Source organism: Schistocerca serialis, chromosome 9 (genome assembly GCF_023864345.2).
Source record: "Schistocerca serialis cubense isolate TAMUIC-IGC-003099 chromosome 9, iqSchSeri2.2, whole genome shotgun sequence".
NCBI classification, from domain to species: Eukaryota; Metazoa; Arthropoda; class Insecta; order Orthoptera; family Acrididae; genus Schistocerca; species Schistocerca serialis.
In genome coordinates this window covers 283692700-283719371 of record NC_064646.1, presented here as the reverse complement: position 1 = coordinate 283719371, position 26672 = coordinate 283692700, and the positions used below count along the sequence as shown (strand labels likewise).

Genomic DNA, 26672 nt, shown 5'->3' with positions numbered 1-26672 from the left:
ATCGATGTCAGTCGGCAAGGCTTGGCACGAAATCGGTTTTCCCAAACATCCCAAAGGTGTTCTATAGGATTCAGGTCAGGACTCTGTGCAGGCCAGTCCATTACAGGGATGTTATTGTCGTGTAACCACTCTACCACAGGCCATGCATTATGAACAGGTGCTCGATCATGTTAAAAGATGCAATTGCCATTCTCGAATTGTTCTTCAACAGTGGGAAGTAAGAAGGTGCTTAAGGGGAGCCAGAACGATCCATCTCCTCCATGTTAATTTTAGCAAATAGAAGGAACATTTTTTCTAAAACAACTAAACATATTGCTCTTAAATTTGGTCTACACGTTCAGTGAATATTTCTCTACAAAGTAATAATGCCATGTTAAGAAATATTTATTGGTTTTTGTTTTACAATTTTTTTTAAACAGATGCTTATTTTTTTTCTCTAAAATTTTGCACTTTTCCTTCTATAACTCTTGAATTATACAATATGTTTTTTACAATTTGTTATAAAAATGAAGGAAAAGAAGTAAACAATATTGTGTATAAATTTCATTGCTATACTGTTAGCAGTTTTTGAGAAAATGTTCCTCAAAGGTGAAAATTTTAAAGTTACGGGAAATGGCTTCCAAAGTTTTTTTAATACATTCCTGCCCCATATGATGGATTATCAGCATCCTCTTCTTTTTCCAGTTTTAGTTTCCTTTTCACTGGTCTTTCTTCCCTTTTGCTGCATGTTGTAGGCTTTTGTCTCTTCTTCCTGCACCTCTTAGACTTTCTTCATCAATTATGTGCATTGTGGTAATGTTGTTGTGTCCTGGTTGGAAACCCAAACATTTCTGAACATCACATTTGATAACGTTTCCTTCATTGTATGTTGCCACTGCATCATACAATGCAAAATGCAATGTTTTTATCTGTACAAACACTCTTTTGGGAATACTAATCCAAATTAAATTATTTACACTTTCATATGGATTTTGTGTTTTCCCATGTAAACACTTTTCCAATAAACTTGGCTGTTTTTATGGGCATATTCCTTACATGATTGGTGCTTACACCATGAGTCATCGCCTGTGGGGCACCGTGCACGTTGTGGGTGTGGGTGCTCATTTGTTGCTGCAGTATGAAAAAATAATGCCCATACTGCTCTCCTCATATGCTCAATGCTTCTTGTATTTTGGCTAATAGCACGCCCATAATACCTCTGCAATCTATCAATTGCTTCATCTGTCAATTTTCCTCTTCCTCCAAGGGTCTTACCATCACTAAGCTTCTGGGATTCTAATGTCTGCTCTAGTTTGCGCAAGCAAGCCCCCCATGCACTTCTGCACATGCCCAATGCACTCCTGTTTTTTAATGTGAATTTCATTGCCATAAGGTTTGAGTTCCTCTACAGCTTTATATCCCTTATAATCACTTTGTTCGTCATTGGTATTGCCCTTACATCTACAATGTTTTGAGACAATAGCAACATCAATTACTTTGCAACTGTCAGCACTGGTAGCTGTCACAACTCCATTTAGAGATTTATGACCTCTATGTTGCCATGATCCATCTAAAGCAACAGTTAAATCTCTACAATTCCCATTATCTGTCACAGCTTCTTCAACTGCTTTCTTCATTGTTGCTTGAGCAATATCTTCAGCAGAAGATCCCACCAATTCACCATAAAATCCAAACTTGGTTGGTGGTTTTGGCAAGTTCATAATTCCACATAACATTGTCCCCGCAGCACTGCCTTTGCCAATGCAATCCAAGCCATACACTAGCCTAACATTTATATCATACACCTTCTTTCCACTATTACCATTATGAGGAATACTGTTAGAATTAGAAAACGAAACTTCTGCAGCACATTTGTTACACTTCAATAACATTTTACATGACAAACCAATGTGTGAAGTTATTTTCAATTCCAGGCTTTCTTTGCAAACTTGGCATAATACGTTATGTTTCAAAATATTTGAGAGCAAGGAAATGTTAATTATTTCATTCACATCATTACTGTCACTTTCATAGTTTTCAAATTTTTCTTTGCTGTCACAAAGTGTCTTGCTGGAAGAAGTTCTATCGTATTCATTTGGAGTAGTCGGTGAAGCAGTCTGAGCAGCATCTCCCGTCGAAACAACAAAAGATTTCTTCTTCCACTCATTATGCCTTTTCTTAAACACTCGATTGCTGAAACGGGGCATATTGATATCCACAAACCAAATACGTAAAATAGGTATGAACAAAATTTGTCAAATATGCAAAATTGAACAGCTAAACAACACAAAGCAAACTCCACAAGTCAACACACACGGTATAGTGTTTATGTTTACCGATATGAACAGTCACCTGTCACAGAGATAAAGCCACACAACATTGGAAAACAAAACACTGTCTAATTCTGCAAAGATACCCTGCTTGCAGCCAGCGAGCGGTGCCCTCAGAGGTGACACACCAAGTCGCTACAACCATTTACACGGCGCGTCAACTCTGCAGCGATAAAAAACACAGTTAGAATTCACTTAGAAGGGTGAAACTTGATTGGTTTTATTCAGAAAACTCCAAATAATTTTTTAATGAAAAAAAAGTTAATTTTGTCATTTTCATCACTCCAGCTCCCCTTAAAACATCAATGTAGGCCTGTGCTGTGATAGTGCCACACAAAACAATAAGGGGTGCAAGCCCCTCCATGAAAAACGTGACCACACCATTAACACCACAACTCTGAATTTTACTGTTGGCACCACACATGCTGGCAGATGACATTCACCAGGCATTCGCCATACCCACATCCTGCCATTGGATTGCCCCATTGTGTACCGTGATTTGTCACTCCACACAACGTTTTTCCACTGTTCAATCATCCAATGTTTACACTCCTTACACCAGGCGAGGCATTTACTGGCACGATGTGTGGCTTATGAGCAGCCGCTCGACTATGAAATCCAAGTTTTCTCACTTCCAGCCTAACTGTCACAGTACTTGCAGTGGATCCTGATGCAGTTTGGAATTTCTGTGTGATGGTCTGGATAGATGTCTGCCTATTACACATTACAACCCTCTGCAACTATCGGCAGTCTCTGTCAGTCATCAGACGAGGTCGGCCTGTACGCTTTTGTGCTGTACGTGTCCCTTCATGTTTCCACTTCACTATCACAATAGAAACAGTGGACCTAGGGAGATTTAGGAGTGTGGAAATCTTGCATATAGACATATGACACAAGTGACACCAATCACCTGACCACATTCAAAGTCTGTGAGTTCCACAGAGCACCCCATTCTTCTCTCACACAATGTCACACAATGTCTAATGACTACTGATGTCACTGATATGAAGTACCTGGCAGTGGGAGGCACCAGAATGCACTTAATATGAAAAATGTATGTTTCTGGGGGTGTCTGGATACTTTTCATCACGTGGTGTATATTATATGCTATGCTTCCAAAAGGAATATACTGATCTCTCTGGAGATGTAGGCAGCATAAGGAAGATAAGTTATTCTAGGCTTTTCTTTTTTTTTCTAAGTCTTTTATCTTATTGTTATGATCCATACGCAAGATATTTGGTGGTGGCAGTATATTGGTAGCTGAGTCTTTTTTGAGTACAGTTTCTTTAAATTTAACCAACAAGGTTGTGCAAGACTATGTGAGCTCTCTTCCAAAGATTTGCATTTAAGTTCCTTGAACATTTCTGTTACACTTTTGTATGGGCTATACTGACCTCTTACGAATCTAACAGCATGTCTCTGACTTTGTTTGATGTCTATTGACATGCCTGCTGAATAAAGTCTCCAAACAATGGAACAGTACTCTGGAATTGATCTCAATTGTACCTTATATGTGATTTCCTTTAGAGATCCATTTTACTTTCATGGAAACCTTCCAACAAATCTAATTCACCCTTTCACCTTCTCTACTACTCGCTTTGTTTGATTGTCCCATTTCATATAACTTATTTGTATCAGCCCTAAATACTCATACAAAGTGACATATTCAAGATGTTCGCCACTGCATATCCTTATGATTGTTGAATGAAAATACTTTCCTGTAAAAAACAGTATTGTCAGTGAACAATCTCACAGTATTGCTGATAAATAACTTAAGTGAACTGAGACAGGTATCATCCTTCTGGTTCACATCCAATATTATTTTCATTTTTATGGCAGATTTGCTGCCCTCTATTAAGTACTGTGTTCTATTAGTCAAATATTCATCAAGCCAATCACATATGGGTGAAGATAACCTGTATGGTCATATCTTCATTAGTAGGCAATGGTGTCGCACAGTAGTAAATACCTCTTAAAAATTTAAGACAATAGTATCTCTCTGTTCACCTGCATCTATTGTTCACAAAATGTCATGTGTGAATATGAATGGGTAGCTTTAAGAGATGAAACGGTGACTTCACCAGAGGGTCAAATAGGCAGAAGGACAAGACTTGGTAGAAATCCTTATAACAGAAGAGATATTGAATAGATATTGCATTTAACTGATGAAAAGAGAAAATATAAAAATGTAGCAGGCGAAAGCGAATACCAATGTTTAAAAAATCAGAGTGACAGGAAGTGCAAAATGATTAAACAGTTATGGCTAAAGGACAAATGCAAGGATTTAGAAGTGTATGTCATTAGGAGAAAGACAGATATCGCCTACAGGAAAAGTAAAGAGGTCTTTGGGGAAAACAGAAGCAGCTGCATGAATATCATGAGCTCAGATGGGAAACCACAAAAAAAAAAAAAAAAAAAGGGGGGGGGAGGGGGGGGGACTGAAAGGTGCAAGGAGTATATAGAGATATAGAGGGTCTATACAAGAGAGGTAAACTTGAAGGCAATTTTATAGAAAGGGAAGTGGACGTAGATGAAGATAAGATGTGAGATGCAATACTGCAAGAAGAATTTGACAGAGCTCTAAAGACCTCAGTCAAAACAAGGCCCCAGGAGTAGACGAAATTTCGTCAAAACTACTGATAGCCTTGGGAGAGCCAGCCATGACAATAACTCTTCCGTCTGGTGTGCAAGATGTACAAGACAAGTGAAATACCATCACACTTCAAGAAGAATGTAATAATTCCAATTTCAAAATAAGCAGTTGCTGAAAGGTGTGAAAATTACTTAACTATCAGTTTAATACGTCACGATTGCAAAACAATGACACAAATTATTTACAGACAGGAGCTGTCTTCATTCATTATTGTATAGCCAACAGATATATACACTGGCCATGTATAAACAGGATAAGGGAAATCGAGACATCAGCCACATTCAGGCACTGAAATAGCATCATGGTCACTAATTGTTCTCTCATTGGTGATGTTCTTAAAAAGATTGGGACTGTTTGTAGCCAGTTAATCTACGAGGGTCATTTGGAAAGCAAAGAACTTTTTTTTTTCCTACAGAAATTTTTATCTGATATAATTAAACGAAGCTGTATTTTATATATAACTTTTATACCCAGGCTACTTTTCCATACACATTCAATGTTCAAATTTAGGCATTAGTCATATTGTTTTATCAGCTTTTTTATGCCTTCTACATATGCAGTTGCCACCAAGGTGTTGAACTACTGATTAACAGCTTCATTAAGTTCATCTCTTCTGTAGTGCTGATCACTCAAAAAAATCTTTTGATTTGGGGAATAAGTGATAATCACTTGGGGACTAAGTCTAGACTGTATGAAGATATTGAAATATTTCCCACTGAAACTGCTGAAGCAAGTCCTGTGTCAATACTGCTGCAGGTGATTGTGTGTGAGGAAGAATGACTCCACTGAATAGCATTCCACAGCACTTTGTTTTAATTGTGTGGCAAAGTCGCTGAAGCATCTGACAGTAGGCCACTGCATTTATGGGCCAACCTACTATGCATGTTGCCGATGAGCAGGACTCCCTTATGATCCCAAAATATCTTAGCCATAATCTTTCTGGTGCTCAACATTTGTTTTGCTCTTTTCAGTTTCATTGGGGATTGCGAATAAAGCCATTCCATTGACTGGCACTCAGTTTCTGATGCAAAATGTGATATCCAAGTCTTATCAACTGTGAACTGTGATTCAAAAATTCATCACCATCCTTTTCATAGTGACAGAGAAATTTCAATGTAGCTGCCATTCATTTCGTTTTGTGTTCATCTGACAAAATCCAAGGAACTCTCCTGGCACAAAGTTGTTTATAGTCCACAACTGCACTAAAAATCTTGTACAACACAATTCTTGGAATGTTTGGAGAGATCATCTTGGATTTTCGTTTCAATCCTTGCTCTGAATCCAACGGTCACCAGTAAGGGCTGGTTTGAGCGATCTTCGTCATGAACGTTCTTCCATCTATTATTAAATATAATATACCACATCTGAACTGACACTTCATTCATCAAATTACTGTAAAACTCAGTTATCTGTCTGTAAATTTCAATGGGATGGACTCCTTGCGCATTTAAAAAGCGGATATCACCGTGCACCTCAGACCTGGTGAGCAGTCAATTCTCTCACATTTTAAGGTTGCATAGCTAAGCAGTAAGCAACTGCATTGGAGAACAGCTGCCCCAAAACTGAAGCAGACTAGTACCAAGGTCAGTGGTCGGTCAGCAGTGGTGGTGTCAAAACAAAACATTCTTTACTCTCCGAATGACCCTTGTATATTATCTCTTTCATGTGTCGACTGTTGAACTATGACAATATTACAAAAAAGACAGATTGCTACTCACCATATAGAGGATCTGTTGAGTTGCAGACATGCACAAGAAAAAGACTGCTATACATTTGAATTTCTTCTAAACTATTAAACAGATACACATTCACACAGGCACTACCCACACACAGATGACCACTGGCCACTGAGGCTGTTCATGTGTGTGCGTGAGTTGTGCTTGTGTGAATGTTCATGTGTTTCCTACTTTTGAAGAAGACCTTTTGGCTGAAAGCTTAAATGTATAGTAGTCTTTTTGTTGTGTCTGTCTGCGACTCAATGTCTCTATATGGGGAGTAGCAATCTATCCTTCTCATACTGTTATTGTTATTCCAGTCCGGATTTTCTATTGCTGAATAGTTGAACTAGTTTTCCAATCAACTTTTAGACACTGTATTCAGTATTACTTCAGAGGACTGTCCTTACTGCTATTAGCATATGTGAAGTTCTCCAAGTTGCTGCTGGGCATGTTGAAAACACAACCTACTGTTGCCATATGTGTTGGAATTACGAATAATGGTAGTCAGGAAGAACCATGGAATGCAAATTTCTGTGACTATAATTAATCATTTACTTACAGCAGTACACTACTGTGATTGTAGACACAAATTGGCAGCACAAATAAAAGCACCTCTCCTACAAGGTAGATGGTTGTTAGACACACTGCAGGCTACTCATACTGCGTGTGCTCACTTACCATCTAATCTGACTGTAATGATACTGTGAATTAAAAGGTGATTTCAAATGGTGTCTTCGACTTCATTTTAAATACCAATGACAACTTCTTGAGTTGAAGGACACATTTCGAATCCACTATTTACCAACGCAACATGGTCATGGCCAATTGGTCAGTGTCAAAGTAAAAAGACCTAAGGAGTTAATTAAGCCTGACTAATGTGGATAAGCAACTGACTGCTCACTCATTCCAAGACTATGTCCCCTGAAAACACCAAGAACAGCCAACCTCAAAACATCTTTAGGTCCTATGACCAGCAACCTAGGTTTGCAATGACGAGAGTGGAACCTGACACATTTGTGCCTTGCATATATATGGTTAAATCTATTAACAATGGGCCCTACAACATGTATCAAGGCAGCTAACTCTAAAGAACTGCAGTTTTATTAAGGTTAAGCTACTCAATCTAGGTCCTTGATACAGTTATCCATTAAAATAGCATTACTGCAACACTTTTTGAGATAAAGACTCAATTCCAAATCGTCAGGTCACAGTGGAAAATGCTGCGATTTCAAATCTTGCTCATACTGTGTTGTAACTGTCACTGGGGTGGCCCTTACGTGGCCTGGTGACACTAAATTCAATTACTATACCAAACTGTTTACTTCTCTGGCATTACTAATACTATCTCTTCATCATGTCATCTATTTCTAATTCAAACATTCACCAGTGTATATTGCCATGCATAGCGTACCGTTAAACCACCCTTTGTTATTTGTGTACGCTATGTTAATAATAGCACTTATGACAAAATTTATTCACAAATCCTAATAGTTGAAAATCTTTAGAACACCAATAAATTATACTGATTGATGGCTGTGAGACAATGTGCAAAGATTTGCTTTAAGACTTACTCATCATCTTCTTCTTCATTCTGAGTTGAAGTGTCACCTTTTCTTCTTTTACACTGTCGTGTTTCTACATCATTTTCAACCGGTTTTAAAGGAAGAGCGTTTGGATCACGCTTAAGCATGAACTCACTGAGATCAGTATTCATCCATCCTGTTTATTTTTGTGCATTGTGAGATACAATAAGATGGCAGAATTAAAACAAAATTTTGTCCAACAATATGATTGAAATACATTTTTGGATAATGTTAATTAATAACTCTTGGTCACTAAATTATTTCAACTAGATGTGAACTGGCAGTACTGTATACAGAATATAACATTACACGCAGGAAACAGATATGTCAATGAATTACATGAATCCCCACCAACATGATGTAGTTTTAATGATAGAATCTTTAAACAAAAACTGCAGGAGGAATTATGAAAAATGCATTTGGCTTTGTACATGGTTAGGATTATACTATTGTGCAGCCAGTAACTGGACATGATGACTGGAAGTAAGAATGATAATAGTGTTGGTTTTACAAGACAAGAACTTTGTTATTAAAACTGAAATTCCTTCACTAGTAACTGTATCTATGTTAATGTACAGTGCATGTGTACACTAGTAAATGGGTTTTGGTATAGACCTCTCACTGCCAATCATTGCTTTGTGGCAGTAGTTATCACATTAGAAAGACACAATGCATCTAAGTAACCATGCCAGACACAAATTTCAAAGACAAAAAAGGTGAAATACACTTGCAAAAGGAGTATCATTGGGTGATGTCCTATAACACTGTCCAATCACATTAATGTGACCACCTGTCAAAAGCCTGAATAACCAGCCTATGCAGCCCGGACACTGCAAGATGTGTAGGACAAGAGTCAGTGAGGTTCTGGAAGGTACCAAAAGGGACCTGGAGCTATGCTGACACCAGTGGCGACTGAGGATCCATGGCGCATACAGCACAAATGAGATGGTCCCAAGATTCTTGATTGGGTTTAAATATGGGGAGTTTGTTGCCCAGGAGAGCACAGTAAACATGTCTTGATGCTGTTCAAACCACGCTTGTACACTGCAAGCTGTGTGACCCATTGCATTGTCCTACTGGTAGATGCCACTGTACCAAGAATAACCAGACTGCATGTAGCAGTGAACATGGCTCTTAAGAATAGTTTCATACATGTGATGATCCACTGTGCCTTCCAGAATGATGAGGCGACACAGAAAATGCCACGGGAACATTACTTATACCGTAACACTTCCTCCTCCAGCCCGGACCCCTCCACAGGTTGTTATAGAGTGTTTGCTTTCAGATGTTTCACGCCAACAGTCATCTGTCCAATGGAGCATAAAATATGATTCATCTGAAAATATGACCTGCCACCACTCAGTGTGAACATCCAGTTGCAGTATTGGCATGCAAATTCGAGCCTTCATCACCCATGAATGCCAGTCAGCATTAGTGCATGAACTAGGTGCCTGCTCCAGAAGCAGACATGCGGCAGAACTGTCACTGAACGATCTCTGAGGAGACACTGTCAGTAGCACTTTGGTTCATCTGGGCAGTTAGTTGCTCACCAATTGAATGTGTATTAGGCTGTATACATCTACACCTGTCATCTATGGCCCATGGTGCACTACAGCTGCCTCAGCACAGGTTTTGGATAGTGGCATCCTGCCATTCACTATATACTTTAACCAAGATGTTACGCAAAAAGTTTGCGAACTTAGCCATCTCAGAAACGTTCCACCCTTGTCTCAAAGGTCAACAATCATGCTCTTTTGGACATCAGATAAATCACTTCATTTCCACATTGCAACAATGATTGAACTGTTTTCCTCATTACCCCCCACCCCCTCCTCCAACATGCTTTATATACCCACCACTGCTAGTGCAACAACCTGCCGTTTGTGAGTGGTTATCGCAGGTTGATGTCAAACATAGGTGATGGTCGCATTAATGTGATTGGACTGTGTAAATATAAATGCTGTATTACTTTTCATATTCTAAGCCTTTTGCAAGCCTTTGATGACAGTGTAATTCATATTTTACTCTGGGATGAAGAATTTAGTAAAACTAAGAGCATGTGCTTGTTGCTGTTAAACTCCCTTGTGGTGAAACTGACACACAAAGCAACAGCTACATGAAACAAAAGCCACATTATAGCAAACAAAATATTACTTTCGAAATAATGGAAGACAGATAGAAGAAAAGATTACATGGAAATTGCATGGATGGGACCTATGAAAACCATACTTTTTGCGATCTATCTCATTAGGCAACAATGACATAAATTATCAGAATATTGAGATTATAAATTTAAAATTTCATATTATAATTAATATAAGACAGAATATTCAATGTAAGTGAACAACAAACGAAACATCAATATTATTATTCAAGATTAATCAGTATACTCTTGCTACTGTTAAGAGTTCACAAGCAAATGAACATATCACAGGACTACAACAATTAATAAAGCAGCAGCTTATTTGAAACAACAGATTTTCTGCTGGTTAAGAAGTCTACAGATTTGTATCTTGCGTAATTGTAGAGAAAAATGTAGCAAGGGCTTCTGACAAATAACATACACTGTTTGACAATTGCTAAGGAACAACTGTGAATTGCTACGGAACAACCGATAAATGATAGTAAAAGAAATGTAGAGGGTGGGGCATGTTAACTGCAGTGAAGCCTGTGCATTAACACTCAGTATGCGTTCGACAGTTCCTGCAGTACCTTGCCTGACGAAGGTGGTTGTGGAATCGATTAATTGACATTTCTTGTGGTATGGTAACATCTCTGCAAGACATTATTTGAGCGATTACAATTGTGGACGTGCAGTTGGATGGCTTGAGGCTGGTCAAAGAGTCACTACAGTGGCCACAGACATGGATGTGTCCAAAAGTGTCATCTCATGATTAAAAAAGGCTTCTGAAGATGGAAATGCTATGTGAAAGCATGCTGTTGGTAACAGACAGATCATCACACTGCGAGAGGAATGATATGTAGCCCTAGTGGCGAAAAGGAACAGACATCTCATTCCTTGGCAAATCATTGTAGACCTTACAACTGCCAGCATTAAACATGTCTGTACCGGAACCATTATGCAGTCATTGTATCAGGCTGGTTTTTATGCTTGGAAGCCTGTTAAATGGATCCTACTTCAACCATACCATCATCAAGCAAGATTTCATTGGAGTAGGGAGGAAGCTGATTGCGGTCAGCAACAGTCGTCCAGAGTGGTGTTCTCCGACGAATCCTGCTTCACTGTGGCATGTGCTTCTGCCCACCAGTTAGTGCAGAGAGAGAGGGGAACGTATTACACACCACAGAACATTTACGAGCATCATCAGTATTGCATAGGTGTTATGGCATGGCGGGCATTAGAAACAATGGCCAAACACCGCCACATATTGCTGCGCAAGGGAACATCACAGCTTAGCAGTACTGCAGGGAGATTATTCTGGATCATGTCCATCTGTTTAGGGGTGAGGTAGGTCACGACTTTCTGTTTATGGTTGACAATGCCCATCCACACAGGACTTCTGAGATGTCAGATACACTAGAATGTGAAGATAATGAGTGTATGGAAAGACGTGCATATTCCCCGAACTAAACCCTATACAGCGTACCTGGGAAGCCCTTGATAGCCGTGTTTCTCAATGATCATCATCTAGCTGACCTGTGGAAGAACCGAAAACTGCCTTGAGAGAGGAGTGGGGCAATATCCCCCAAGGACTCCTCAAAAGTTTGATAGCCAGTGGGAATGACGTGTGTAAAATGTGCGTTAGGGCCTGAGGAGGGCATATTTCTTACCGGAAGTCCGATGTTTACCTTTATGTTGGGAGTCTGACATGTGTCCGACCTGTGTCAAACAAGAAAATTATTTATGTCTGTTATACTGCTTTCCCATGTGATGAGACATGAACCACTTTTCACTATAAATGTACCACTTGTCCTCTATTACATGTGCACCTACTGTGTTTCATGTTGTCCTTCATTTCCTGTTTTTATTCCTGTCCCTTAGAAATTGTCAAGCAGCATATGTTGCTTATTTTTTAACAAAAGCAATGTTAGTTATTAATGTACATTACAGAAGTAATTATACGAGTTACATCCATAAAGTAAGTTCTGTTTGTATTTCTTTCCATAATAGTGCTATAATCGTAGTTTGGCACATGCATGATAGTTGCTTTGAGTTAAGGAGAAGAAGATCATGACATTTTGAATCTCCATGTGAAGTTAATGGTGTATAATGCTTGCTTAGTACGGCAAAGTTGAGTGAAAATCCTGTTACCTGCAAGATTAGATCTGTAAATTATTTTCTGGAAGTGAAGAACATTAAACCAGTCAACATTCTTTGGCACATTCGTGAAGTTTACAGAGAAAATGTGATGTGCAATTCAATGGAAAGGAGATGGGTCCAACGGTTCAATGAAGGATATGATCAAGTACACAATGACAAACAAAAGCAGCATTCATGTTGGTTCATGCAGTTGAAGAACCCATAAAGGAAAATCATAAGTTTATAGTGCACAATCTTTCCATTACTTTTCACTAATTTCAAAATCACTTCTTACAAAGCAACACAAAAAAATCAACTCTGGGCAGTTCAGTTGACTTTTTGACACATTATAACAAAGATAGTAATGATTTTGGCTAAGCAAGATAGTGACTGGGGATGAGAATAGGAGGTTCATTTATGAAACAATCCAACTGAAATCTGAAATGACAGCCAACGAATGGAGGCACATTGCTTCACCAGTAAAGCAAATCTTGATACGTTAACTAATTCTTCTGTCACTTCTTGGTAGAACAACTTCATAATTACAAATGAAAATCACAATACTGTGTGTGTCCTACATTATACCATAGAAGATACACAATATCATGATTTTCATTTGTAAATCTTACACCTCTAAAATTTATATGCACACTCTTTCTGCATAGATTCCACTGGTGTATTTTTACTGTGAGGTGCAACAATCAACGCAAGTGTTTACTGCAAGATGCTTACAAAACTGTGTTGCACAATACAAAATAACTGTCACAGAAAGCTCACAAATGGTATCGCTTTGATTTGTGACAGTGCCTGTCCTCAGACAGGAGCCACATATGACAACTCTTATTAGACTTTGGGTGGAGCCAGTTTCACCATCCTCCATACAGCCCTGACCTCGCCCCTAGCAACTTCCATCACTTTTTGCACCTGAAAATCTTTCTTGATAGTCAAAAATTTAACAATGATAATGAGCTCCAAGAATATGTTACCACATGGTTGACGACGCAGGCAGTAACATTCTGTGATTAAGGCGTACAAAAACTTGTGCCACACAATGACAAGAGCCTACAAAATGGTTGGAGCTTTGTAAAAATATATTTTAAGATTTGTTATTTTTTTACAATAAATGATTTTTATGTATCCATACTGATATTGTTTTAGTTGTGGAATTTAGTTTATGGTCCTTGCAACATATGATAACGTCTGTTTTGACTCATTTCACATTCTACCATCATTGGATCTACAGAAAACATTATATGAATGAAAGGAAGAGGTCATGATAATTGTAATGATGATGAAATGAAACGATCATATGGCATTGCTGGCCGGGAGGCCCCATCTGGGGAAGTTCAGCCGACAAGTGCAAATTTTATTTCAGTCGGCACCACATTGGGCGACTCACGTGCCGGTGATGATGATGAAATGATGATGAGGACAACACAACACCCACTCAACGGGTGGAGAAAATCTCCAACCTGGCTGGGAATTGAACCCGGGCCCGCTGTATGGGAGGCAAGCATGTTACCATCCAGCTAAGCAGGATCACAAAAGGCGAAATCAGTATCTAAAAGTAATGATAAAATTATTGTAGCAAAAAGGGAGAGAGATAATTACGTGAAAACATGGATAGGGCTCCAGCTGTAGCTGGTAGCAGCTCCAGGACTGACACCAGAGTGTGGCGAGGCACCTGCCCCCACCCCCCATCAGACAACACCATGCATAAAGTACTTTAGGATTATCTTAAAGTTTGTGTAATGTGCTAAAGGGATAAAAAACATGGAGTAAATATAGACTTAATGGGCTGGGGTAGCTTAGCACTGCGCACCACCAGCACCAAAAATGCATTCTGTCCATGGCTGCCCCAAGCACTGATATACAAAAGTGTGAAATTAAATTTTGTCAAACCGTTTAATCATAAAATGTGTAAAACAATCCCAGCAGCTGTTGTATTGTCAGCTAGTATCTGAGGTAATAACATAATAACATATCCACCTTCAGCTCACATCACAGTTTAGCTGAACTGACACACACTAAGAAGATATGAGACACCCTCAGGGGTGGTGCACTGGCACACTGGGGTGGTGCACTGGCACACTGGGGTGGTTCCAGTTGTCACCCAATACATACCAATATAAGATTACTGCATCTTTTTGAGAGACCTAGGGTGAAACTCACCACTCCTTAACAGTCTCCTTGATTGCACACAATTTGCTAGGGAGTGTAGAAATTTGCCATTTCTGTACACAGGCAAAGTTGTAGATGTGTTCTTATGTCAGTACCAGGAAGGGGGGGGGGGGGGGGGGGTTCCCAGTACTTAACCATCCTGTCGGCCAGTTTGTTGCATGGTATGCTTGCACGCAACCTAGCTAAAATGATCTCTTCAAGTGAGAGGACCAAGAGGAGGTTGTTCAAGCTGCTGGGAGAGGCTTCATAGCCCGGACCTTGTTCCCATGAAGGAAGGACCAGTGGTGATGCAAAAGTAACACCACCTGCTGACAGATGGACAGATGGCAACACACAGATCATCGACGGGAATGTAAGAACTAGCAGGCTAAGGTACTAGGACTGCTGCCTTGGCAGCAGTGTCAGTGGCCTCATTTCCTGTCAGACCAACGTGATCATGAACCTGTATAAACATCACAGTGACTTCATCGAGAGTGAGCAAGTGACCTGTTGTACTAAAGGATAGATGGTGTACAGCACACAGAGGCTTTGAAGGGATCTGAGAGAGTCAGAGCAGATGATGCAATTGAAAAGCCTGTGTCGCCAGATATACTGCGTGGCCTGATACAGGGCGACGAGCTTTGCTGTAAATACTGAGCAGTGTTCCAGAAGCCGATATAGAAAAACATCGGTGCTAATGATGATGGCACATCCAACACCATGGTTAGTACAAGAACAATCAGTGTACACAAAGATACAATTGTGAAGTTCAGTGCGAAGGTCGTGAAACTGAAGGCAATAGAGTGAGGCTAGAGTAGCATCCTTAGGAAGTGAATGAAGGCCAAGGGGAACACGGACTACCATATGAAACCAAGGTGGTGAAGGGTTCACACCCATCGGGAAAGTGGCAGGTAGCGTGAAGTTAAGCTGTCAGAGAAAGAGCCGAAAGTGAACTCCAGGAGCTAACAGAGATGAGGGACACACCCTATACTGGCGATCAAGGGAGTCATCGAAGGAGGCACGGGTTAGGTGGCCAAGCATGGCAGACAAATGGCATGCGTATCTGTTGAGGAGAGAGTCACGGCAGTAGACTTTCTCCAGTATACTTTCTCTTTTTTTTTTTTTTTTTTTTTTTTTTCTTTTTTTACACACAGTACAATATTCAGAAAACATAATTTAATCATCGCTAACATTTGGTTTGAAAAATGAAAGACGATTACATACATGGAAGACACCTAAAAGCACAGGAAGGTCTCACATCAGTTACATAATGGTAGGAGATAGATTCCAAAACCAGATTTTAAACTGCAAAACTTTTCCAAGGTCAGATGTGCAATCTGACCATAATGTAATGGTCATGAACGGCAGATTAAAACTGAAGAAACTGTAGAATGATAGGAAATAATGCAGATGGGACTTGTATAAGTTGAAAGAACCAGATGTAATTGAGAGTTTGAGAGGGAGTATTAGACAATGGTTGACTGAGTAAGAAATACTGAATCTAATCGATGAAAGAAGAATATATAAAAGTGCAGCAAACAAAGAAGGCAAAAGGAATACAGATAGACACCAAGTGAAAAATGACAAAGCAGGAATGTCTCAATGAGTAATGCAAGGATGCAGAAGCACGAATAACTAGGGGAAAGGCAAAAGCTGTCTCTAGGAAAATTAAAGAGCTCTTTCGACAAAAGAGAAGCAGCTGCATGAATATAAACAGCTTAGATGCCAAGCCAAACTAAGCAAAGAGAAAGCTGAATGGTGGAAGAAATATATAGAACGGCTACACAAAGAAAATGAACTTGAAGATAATATTATAGAAAGGAAACAGAAAGTAGATGAAGATGAGTTGGGAGTAGCAATACTGTACAGCAAGTTTGACTGTGCACTGAAAGACCAAATCCCAAAAAGGTCTCTCAAGTAGCTGACATTCCCTCAGAATTATGAGATCCTTGGAAGAGTCAGCCATGTTAAAACTATACTACCTGATGTGGAAGATCTATGAGATAGATGGAATACCCTCACACTTCAAGAAGAATGTGATAATTACAACTGCAAAAAGGCAGGTGCTGAAAAGTGTAAATATTACTGAAGATTAATAAGTTATGCTTGCAAAATACTGACATCATTTATTTACATAAGAATGGCAAAACTAGTAGAAACCGACCTCAAGCAAGGTCAGTTTGCATTCTAGAAAATACTGACCCAACAACTTATCTTAGAATATAAGTAAATGAAAAACTAACATATGTTTATAGCATTTGTAGAGTTAAAGAAAGCTTTTGGCAATGTTTACAGGAATTTTCTCTTTAGCATTCTGAAAGTAGGATGAATAAAATGAGGGAGAACAACATTATTTACAACTTGTACAAAAACCCAGATTGTAATTATAAGAGTCAAAGGACATGAAGAGGCCACAGTAATTGAGATGGGTGCGTGACTGGGTTGTAGCCTATTCCGAATTGTATTCAATCTGTACACTGAGCAAGCAGTGAAGGAAACTGAAGTGAAATTAGGTAATGGAATTAGAGATCAGGGAGAATAAATAAAAACTTTGCAGTTTGCCAATGGCATTGCGATTCCCTAAGAGACAGCAAAGCACTTGGAAGAGCAGTTGTACGTAAGAGATTGTGTCTTGAAAAGAGGTTATAAGACGAACATCAACAAAAGTAAAACAAGGATACTGGAACTTAGTTGAATTAAATCAGGTGATACAGAAGGAATTACACTGACCAGCACGAAAAACGCAACACTTTAACTTCTTACAAAAACTGAAATTTATTTTAAATTTATGACATTAATCCATTATCTTATGATGGAATATTGTGGTACGATCCCATGTAAGCATCCAACAATAAAAAAAGAAAGATGATTATAAAGAAATTTAACAAATTAAGCCAGATATGCACACTTCCAGGAAATTTTGAGCAAGCGCATAATGGTAATGCATGTCCGTTTTGATGTTATATAAGTCACATTTTACTTCATAGACCTGAGACACGATCTTGGAGATCTCTGTTCACACCTTCAAAAGTGTGTATTGCCACCTTTTGCACCAATGGATGGCATTCAACCTTTCAGCATGCTCCCGATTAATGCGGTAATGTCCTGTTTATGAAGCATTCCCACTGGTCCAGGAGGGCGTTCTGTAGGTCCTGTAGGTTCTCTGGATAGTGTTGACAAGCTCTTCCCCCAGCTGGTCCCAAATGTGCTCAATAGGATTTAAATCAGGCTTCGAGCAGGCCGACCCATAGCATGAATTCCTTTTTCATTCAAGAACTCTTGCACAATTCTCACAATATGTGGGCGTGCATTGTTGTGCATTAGTGTAAAAACTCAGCACCAATAAACGGAGCAAAAGTAACAAGCTCCAGAAGGATTTCCTTCCTAGGTAAGGCTCCCATGCTCCAAGAAGACCAAATCCATCCTTGCAGCTGTATTGATTCCTGCGCATACCATCACAGAACTGTCCTAAAAACATGTCCTGGATGAGAACGTGCAAGAAGAATACCTTTCCCCTGGCCTTCTCCAGAACCTCTCTCTTGTCACATAATCTGTGGCCAAATCGTGACTCATCAGTAAGCAACACTGTTGTACTATCCAGCCAAGATGTTCTCTTGGGAAATGTAGTTTAGCTGTACAATGCTCTCTGATGAGTTCTGGACCTGTAGCAGGTCTTCTGGACTGAAGATTGGCTTCTTCCAGTTTTCTTCAAATGGTTCTCTCACTAACATGGTGGGAATCGATTTCGTGCTTCAATGGCAGAGGTGTGACAGTTGCAAACGACTTGAAGTTGTAAACAGCAGTAATCTCTCTCCGATGCTGCTGTTCTCGGGCATGTTCCTGGTCTCCTTACAAAGCCTCCAGTTTCCCTGTACCTTCATATGTATGTTTCTGGAAATTATGGAGATGTAGTCCTCAACAATTCTGCAACATAATGAATGCTGTGGCCATCTTCCACCAAAGCAACAGCTTTCGCAGCATGTTTATTTCAGAAAGCTGATTACAACAATCACAGAATGATTTTACAAACATGTGATTGATAGGGCAATAATTCGGGGAATAACAATAAGCGCTACAAGAGTGAGAAAACATTATTCGCTCACATTCAGTGATGTGTTTCCCAGGTAATACGGGACACAACAATTGAGACTAGTGCAATAAACAATCAGCACTTCATTGTTTGCTTGCAAAGCAACACCAGTAACATAACCTTGTCTCAAAAAATTGGTTAAGTGTTTCACTCTGATTAAACAGATAATCCCACAAAGATTACACATCATTTACTGGGTGTTGCGTTTTTCGTGCCGGTCAGTGTAGATTAGGAAATGAGACAATAAAAGTAGCTGATTTTTGCTATCTGGTCTGCAAAATAACTGATGATGGCCAAAAGAGAGAGAATATAAAATGCAGACCAGCTACTCCATGAAAAGCATTTCCAAAAAAAGAATAATTTGTTAACATCTATGTAGTGTACCTCCTACAATAGCAACTAGCTAACCTACAACATGCTTGCACCTTGTGGGTGGCCAATCAAGCACTGTCCACCATGATAGGCACACTTGGTTACAAGCCAAACAATGATCCGCCTTCATCCCGCATGTTGGTAAATGTTCCAGACCACAACATCAATAGTAACACCAGCAAACTGATTCTGGCAGCCGAAGGCAATAAGGGTGCTCCCACCAGAACATGCTTCTATGACCAGTGTGTTGCAATTGCAATTGCAGGCACTGTTTTCCTACATCATGTCATGTGTTCGCTATTAGCTTGTGCTGTATCCATGCACTGTGACAGTATTTAAGCTGGTGCTCAACCATGGACCAGCAGTTTGGTGTCAGCTATCGAATTAGTCATTCCTTCATATTCTCTGGGCCAGGCGCTGGCTGGAACACAGCCCAATCAATCACACTGAATCAGTCATTGCTTTGAATTCTCTGGGCCAGGTGCCAGCTGCATCCACAGCCCATCAATCAGAAGCTCGCTAAGGGATCATCATTGGACAGTCGCCATGCAGTGTTTATCTCCGAATCACTACCTACCTTAGGGCAGTGACTTTACTTCTTCATTACGCCAACTAAGCGCTGATCATGTGATTAACCTTCAAACATTTACAAGTCATAATCAGCTCTGAATTTCACAAGCCCAACATTAGTGCCTCTTGACTCTAGCTTTTTGTTACTCACCTTACCTTTTGTTACTCACTTAATCATTATTTGCCTTTCTTCCTTGTAAATAACTTACTCCACTAAGGAGATTTGTTTATGTTCTTTAATATTTAAATAAAACTATTCTTCCTTGTTTACCTGGGCAGTGTTCTCACTGCACCTCTATTAGTACATGACACATCGATCTAATACAAATTGAAGTGTCAGAAAGTGTTTTCTGAAGGTATTAATTTGGAGCACATCCTTGTATGGAATTGAAACGTGGATGATAGGCTATTCAGACTAGAAGAGAATGGAATCTTTTGAAATGTGGTGCTACAGAAGAATGCGAAAGATGTGGGAAATTGAATAGCTAGTCAGGAGGTACTGAATCAAAATGGGGGAAAAAGACTTTTATGCAGAAACTGACTAAAAGAAGGGATCGACTGACAGGACACATCCTAAGGCTTCAAGGAATAGTCACAATTTGGTGATGGTGGAAAGTGAGGGGGGATTAAAACTGTAGAGCGAAACCTTAGTATGAATACAGTAAGCAGGTTCAAAAGGATGTAAGTTGCAATACTTATTCAGAGATGAAGAGGTTTGCACTGGATAGACTAGTGTGGAGAGTTGCATCAAACCAGTCTTTGGACTGAAGATCACAACATGTTGGTATAAGTTGTACAGCAGTGTAAGTCAAGTGTCAACTTGATCTCCAGAACAGTTCTGTTTATACAGCTTTCTAATGTAGCTGTATTGTGTGTGTTTTACTTCATATGAATAAATTGAAGTAATGTATCATCACAAAATTCTTTGTTTGTGATGGTTTATCATCAATGGAGATTCGTCCAAACATAGTGAAGATTTTATCACAAATCATTTTCTTTATTTTCAACAGTTAACAAATGTCACAATCAATACAGTTAAAATGTTTTATACTTCTCTCCAAAAGTACCCACATGAAGGATGTTCTAAAAGCTACAGTGACTTATGAAAATATCAAAAGACTGCCCTATTTAGCACTGCACAACTGGCTTTTAAAAGCGCATGTAGCTGCTGATGCCACAAGGAATGCTTTAGTATGAACATATCTGCAGAAATGGTTTGTCAAGACAGAAAGTACATCATAGTAAATTTTGTTCAATGTCATAAATTATTTTTGTTGTCATTAGCCCATATTTTCCATCAAATCCCTTCTCCTAGAAGTGTTACTACTGTAGCGTTAGTAGAAATTGAAAGTTAAAGCAAGCTGAAGTGAGATGCCGGAGATCAGATCTGCTGCTACGTGTACAAGATGGTAACAGCCATGATTCATTCAATAATATGGCATCTTGGATAACAGAAGAAATACTTCACTTGATAAAAGAAACAAGGAAGTATAAAAACGATCATGGAAATTTAGGAACACAGAAATTTAAGTCACTTAGGAATGAAATAAATAGGAAGCACATGGTAGCCAAGGCAAATTGATGCGAAGAAATCTAAAAAGAAATGACTGTTGGAAGGACTGATACAGCACATAAACAAGTATTAGGTTGTTGCCCAAATTCATAGTGTTTTTGTTCTGCACACTGACATTCCTGTTGCTATGGATTTATTTATCAACTGTAATTTTTTTAATTTGTAGTTTACTGTTGCTACATGAGTTTACGTATTATCATTTGGAGGTAGTATGTGGAGCTGTGGATGTTCGAAAATGAAGTGTAAAGAGGAGAAATCTCAACATTTCCAACATGAATTAAAAATGTAGTAACCACAACCAACAGCGGGAATGCCTTGGGGTGCGGACCGGAGCCACCAGGCGGGGAACCCGCCGACGGTGGAGCACGCACCACCGGGTAAATACAGGATGAGTCGGACGACAGACCAACGACAACTGACAACAACCGACCACGACCGACTATGAGCGACACAACAAGGAAGAGATACACAACGGAGGCTTGTGGAAACCACAACACCAAACACCAAACGTATATCCACTCGGAACCAGAGCCAGGCAAATGTCAACAACACGCAACGACCAGAACACAGTACCGCCGAGGTAGAAACGAAATCCAGAGCGAGTACCAGACTGGCTGGACTAGGGCAGAGCGGGTCCCTATATACGAAACCAGAGGAAGCGGCTATTGGCCGCTGTCTGCACGTGGCTTAGCGGTGGCGCCCACGCTGCGCGAGAGCCGCTGCGCGGAATAGCCGCCGCGGAGGCGGAGCCCTCTATGGGCTGACCACGTCCATTTGTTCTGCTGCGTGTTCGACTTCCGCGGCGGAAGGTACTAGAAAAAAGAGGGGTGACAGCAGCGGAGGCAGCCAGAAACATTTGTGCTGTGTATGGGGATATTGCCACTGGACAGAGCATGGCAAAAAACACATTAATCCATGATGATCCATGTCAGTGTACTCGAAAACTGGCAAACGTGATGACCTGTTACCATTCCACCATCTACCAACATTTGCATGCTATGGGGAAGGTTCCAAAAAATGGGTGTATGGGTACTGCATGCTCTAAGCCAAAATCACAAAAATCTGTGCATGGCCAAAGTGAATCTCTACTTGCTCATCATCAACTGACTCAAGAAAATCATTGACCATTGCTATACTGCATAGTTACTGAGCAACACAATCCCCAAGATATAACCAACACTGCTGACATTTACTGTCAACATCCGAGACGTCTTGCAGATGCAATCCAAGAAAAATGACCAGGAAGACCGCAAGAAGTGATGCTACTCCTGCCCGCATTATGCTAGACTGACAAAAAACGCTGCACCAAGAGTTGGGAAGTCATTCCACATCCACATTATTCACCTAATCCTACATCCTCAGATTTTCACTTTTTCTACTCTCTACCAAATAACCTTCATGGAACTTCCTTTCTAGGTGAAAAGGTAGTCCAAATATGGCTTGACTAGTTCTTCACCTCAAAGCCATGTTATTTCTACAGTGATAGAATAGAAAAGTTACCCCAGTGTAGGCAGACTGCTGTAAACTGTAAAGGAGAATATATTATTGATGACTAAACTTTCTGTTATGTGTATCTGTTGTGTTTATTAAACTTATGGAAAAACACCATGAACTTATGCACCAAGCCATTAAAAACAATCATTGGTAAAATTAAAAGCTACAGCATCAACATTAAGAGAGCAAATGGAACTTCACTATTAAGCACCGAGGAGAGAGCAATAGATGGAAAGGGTACAAAATAAAGGTCTCTACAAGCGAAAGGAACTGTCCGATAAAATGATTAAGGAAGAAATGGAAGTTGATATGGATGGCATAGGGGATCCAGTATTAGAGAGCTTTAACAGAGCTTTGGAAGACTTGTGATCAAATTAGGTACAAGAGGTAGATGGCATCCCTTCTGAATTTCTGGAATCACTGCGGGAAGTGGCAATCGAGCAACTACTTAAACTGGTGTGCAAAAACTACAAGTCTCGAGATATATCATCAATCTTTTGGAAAAATATCATCTACACAGTCATGAAGACAGCAACAGCAGTTAAGTGCAAGAACTATCACACAATCAGCTTATTGGCTCACAGATACAAGTTGCTGAGTAGAATAATATGCAGAGGAATGAGAAAACAATGAGGATATGTTAGATGACAACCAGTTTGGCTTTCAGAAAGATAAGGTCACCACAGATGCTGTTCTGACACTGCAGTTGATAACAATTACGAAAAATTAAAACACGTTCAAAAGATTTGTTGACCCGGAAAAAGCATTCAACAATGTAACTAGTTGGAACACATACAAAATTCTGAGAAAAACAGGATAAGCTATAAGAAAATAGAGATGATAATCAACATGTCCACGAAGCATGTAGGAACAATAAGAATTGAAGACCACGAATGTGCTCAGATTAGAAAAGTTGTAGGACAATAATGTAGTCTTTCACTGGTACTGTTCAGTCTATACATTGAACAACCAATGATGGAAATAAATGAAAGATTCAAGAGTGGGATTAAAATTCAGTGTGAAAGACATCAATGATAAGATTCACTAATGACATTGCTATTCTCAGTGAGAATGAAGAAGAATTAAATGATGTTAGGAATGGAATGAAGACTAATGAGTACAGAATATGGAATGAGAGCAAACTAGAGAACTAGATGAAAGTAAATGATTTCAGTACACAGATTGCAGCTCTCAAATTTCGAAGAAAATACTTTTTTAAATGTTTAACACCAAACATGATTTATTTGCTGACTAGTTTGGGCTTTGCCCATTTTCACAAGCCATCTACTACATAGATAATGAAGGTACCGCAATTAAGAAAAATATATATATTATTCTCATACATTAACATACTACAGTCATGTGTAACTACAATTGTGACAGCACTGAAACACAGATCTGAGCTATATCTAACAAGGGAACCTCCCCATCGCATCCCCCTCAGATTTAGTTATAAGTTGGCACAGTGGATAGGCCTTGAAAAACTGAACACAGATCAATTGCGAAAACAGGAAGAAGTTGTGTGGAACTGTGAAAAAATAAGCAAAATATACAAACTGAGTAGTTCAAGGGAACATAGGCAACATAAAGGACGATGGGAACGCAGGAGCGCCGTGGTCTCGTGGTAACGTGAGCAGCTGCGGAACGAAAGATCCTTGGTTCAAATCTTCCATCGAGTGAAAAGTTTAATTTGTTATTTTCAGTTTATGTGACAAACTCTTATGTTTTCATCACTTTTTTGGGAGTGATTATCACATCCACAAGAAAACCTAAATCGAGCAAGGTAGAAGAATCTTTTTACCCATTCGCCAAGTGTACAAGTTAGGTGGGTCGACAACATATTCCTGTCATGTGACGCACATGCCGTCACCAGTGTCATATAGAATATATCAGATGTGTTTTCCTGTGGAGGAATCAGTTGACCTATGACCTTGCGATCAAATGTTTTCTGTTCCCATTGGAGAGGCACGTCTTTTCGTCTACTAATCGCACGGTTTTGCGATGCGGTCGCAAAACACAGACACTAAACTTATTACAGTGAACAGAGATGTCAATGAACGAAGGACAGATAATAACTATGCAAAAATAAATAAAGTAAAATTTTCAGTCGAGGGAAGACTTGAACCAAGGACCTCTCGTTCTGCAGCTGCTCACGCTACCACGGGACCACGGCGCTCCTATGCTCACATTGTCCATTATGATGCTTATGTGGCCCATGGACTACTCAGTTTGTATATTTTGCTTATTTTTTCACAGTTCCACACAACTTCTTCCTGTTTTCTCAATTGATCTGTGTTCAGTTTATCAAGGCCTATCCACTGTGCCAACTTATAACTAAATCTGAGGGGGGGTGCGATGGGGAGGTTCCCTTGTAAGTGTTATGACATAAATTGAACTGACCACAACAAATGTATCCCAAATGCAAAATATGACATAAGTAATTACCATACGAACCATATTATTACTGATACCTTTATTATCCACATTCCAAAAATACACTCTTAAGAAGAGAAGAAAAAAAAAGTATTGAAAATGCTACCAAGAAGAAGGGACAGGATGATACATTTGCTCTGACATAGCAGAATCAGTACCATGGTACTAGAGGGAGCTGCAGAGGTTAAAAACTGCAAGGGAAGACAGACTCTGGGACACATCCATTCATGGCGGACCACAGAAAAACAGTTGGAAGAGAGACGACTCTAAAATGGGGAAAAAAGGTGTCAAGTGGTTTTACTTCTGTCAACGACTCACCTTGAAGACAGATGTACAGTTATCAGCCTAAACATTGGAAGAAGAAATAATACTGTCCCGGATGAATGCCCAAAAGGTGGAGTATTCAGTCCATCAGGAAAACATCAAGAAACACATCCTAGTACATGCATAATGACCCACTTTTCTCTTCCTGTTCATTTTCACTGACTTGCAAATTGTTACTACTTTTAGCTCACAGCAACTGGCTTCATCTCAGTTTCTGATTTCCCGTATCACCTCATACGTTTCAAGACTGCTTGTGCTGCTCAAAGGTTCTACAGGGGACCCTTACAACAAACTTCAGTAACTCTCACACTTTCACCGTACCTAACAATAGCCACCTTCTATGCACCTTCACTGCTTCACTCAATAGTGTCTGATAATATAGTTCTTCCAATTAATAATGAATGTTTTTAATATAATTTTATGTTTTGTAGCAATCTATATATTAGCATACGCATGCTAAGACAGGAACCTAATAGTAGTCTGTTTGAAGTGGTTTAATTGTTTGGATAAGGGTTAGTTTTGTGTAGCTTTATTACTGTAACATAAATAAATCTACTTTCACTTTATTACTTTTTCATGTTTGTGCCTCTTCATACAAAAATTGTTGTCAATTTTCACCCAACTTAGGTCCACAGTTTTCTCGCAATCAAAGGACCTGCTACAGAATTGACATGATTCATAGACTGATTTTCCTATTATAAAAATTTATAGGAATAATTTAACACAATCTATTTTTTCCTTATACTGTTGATATCCCATCCTGCAGTTTCCATTACAAGAAGAATTTGGTAGTTATATAATTTTCATATCTTTTTCACCACGCCTTCAACAAATATCTTTTTCATCTATATTCAATAACTGAAGGCCCTGTCTGACGTAACCACGGCCTTCAACAGCAACCACGGCTACCCACATTACAAGCACAGACTGCAAGTTACACGAGCTCTGGCTCCACAAGAGATACTCCCTTGACACACCCAGACGGCAGCAGTACAGCAATGGTGTATCAACCATAACTAGCTACCATTCATAACAAGGTGCTTTCACACAACCAAATACCCTCTGCATTCAAAACATTTTCAAATTTCCCGTACAAAGTATCCTCATGATACTTCCTTCAAATTAGGAAACT

General features: G+C 39.5%; 1 protein-coding gene across 2 annotated transcripts in view; it reads right to left on the bottom strand.

Annotated features, from left to right (window-relative positions):
• The window catches only part of LOC126418970 (uncharacterized protein CG4449), a 156330-nt gene that overhangs the window by 111603 nt on the left and 18055 nt on the right, over window positions 1-26672 (bottom strand). For both annotated transcript variants that reach the window (XM_050086018.1, XM_050086017.1), the window contains exon 3: window positions 8252-8399. In XM_050086018.1, the coding sequence (XP_049941975.1) occupies window positions 8252-8399 (148 nt within the window). The remainder of the gene's footprint in view (window positions 1-8251; window positions 8400-26672) is intronic.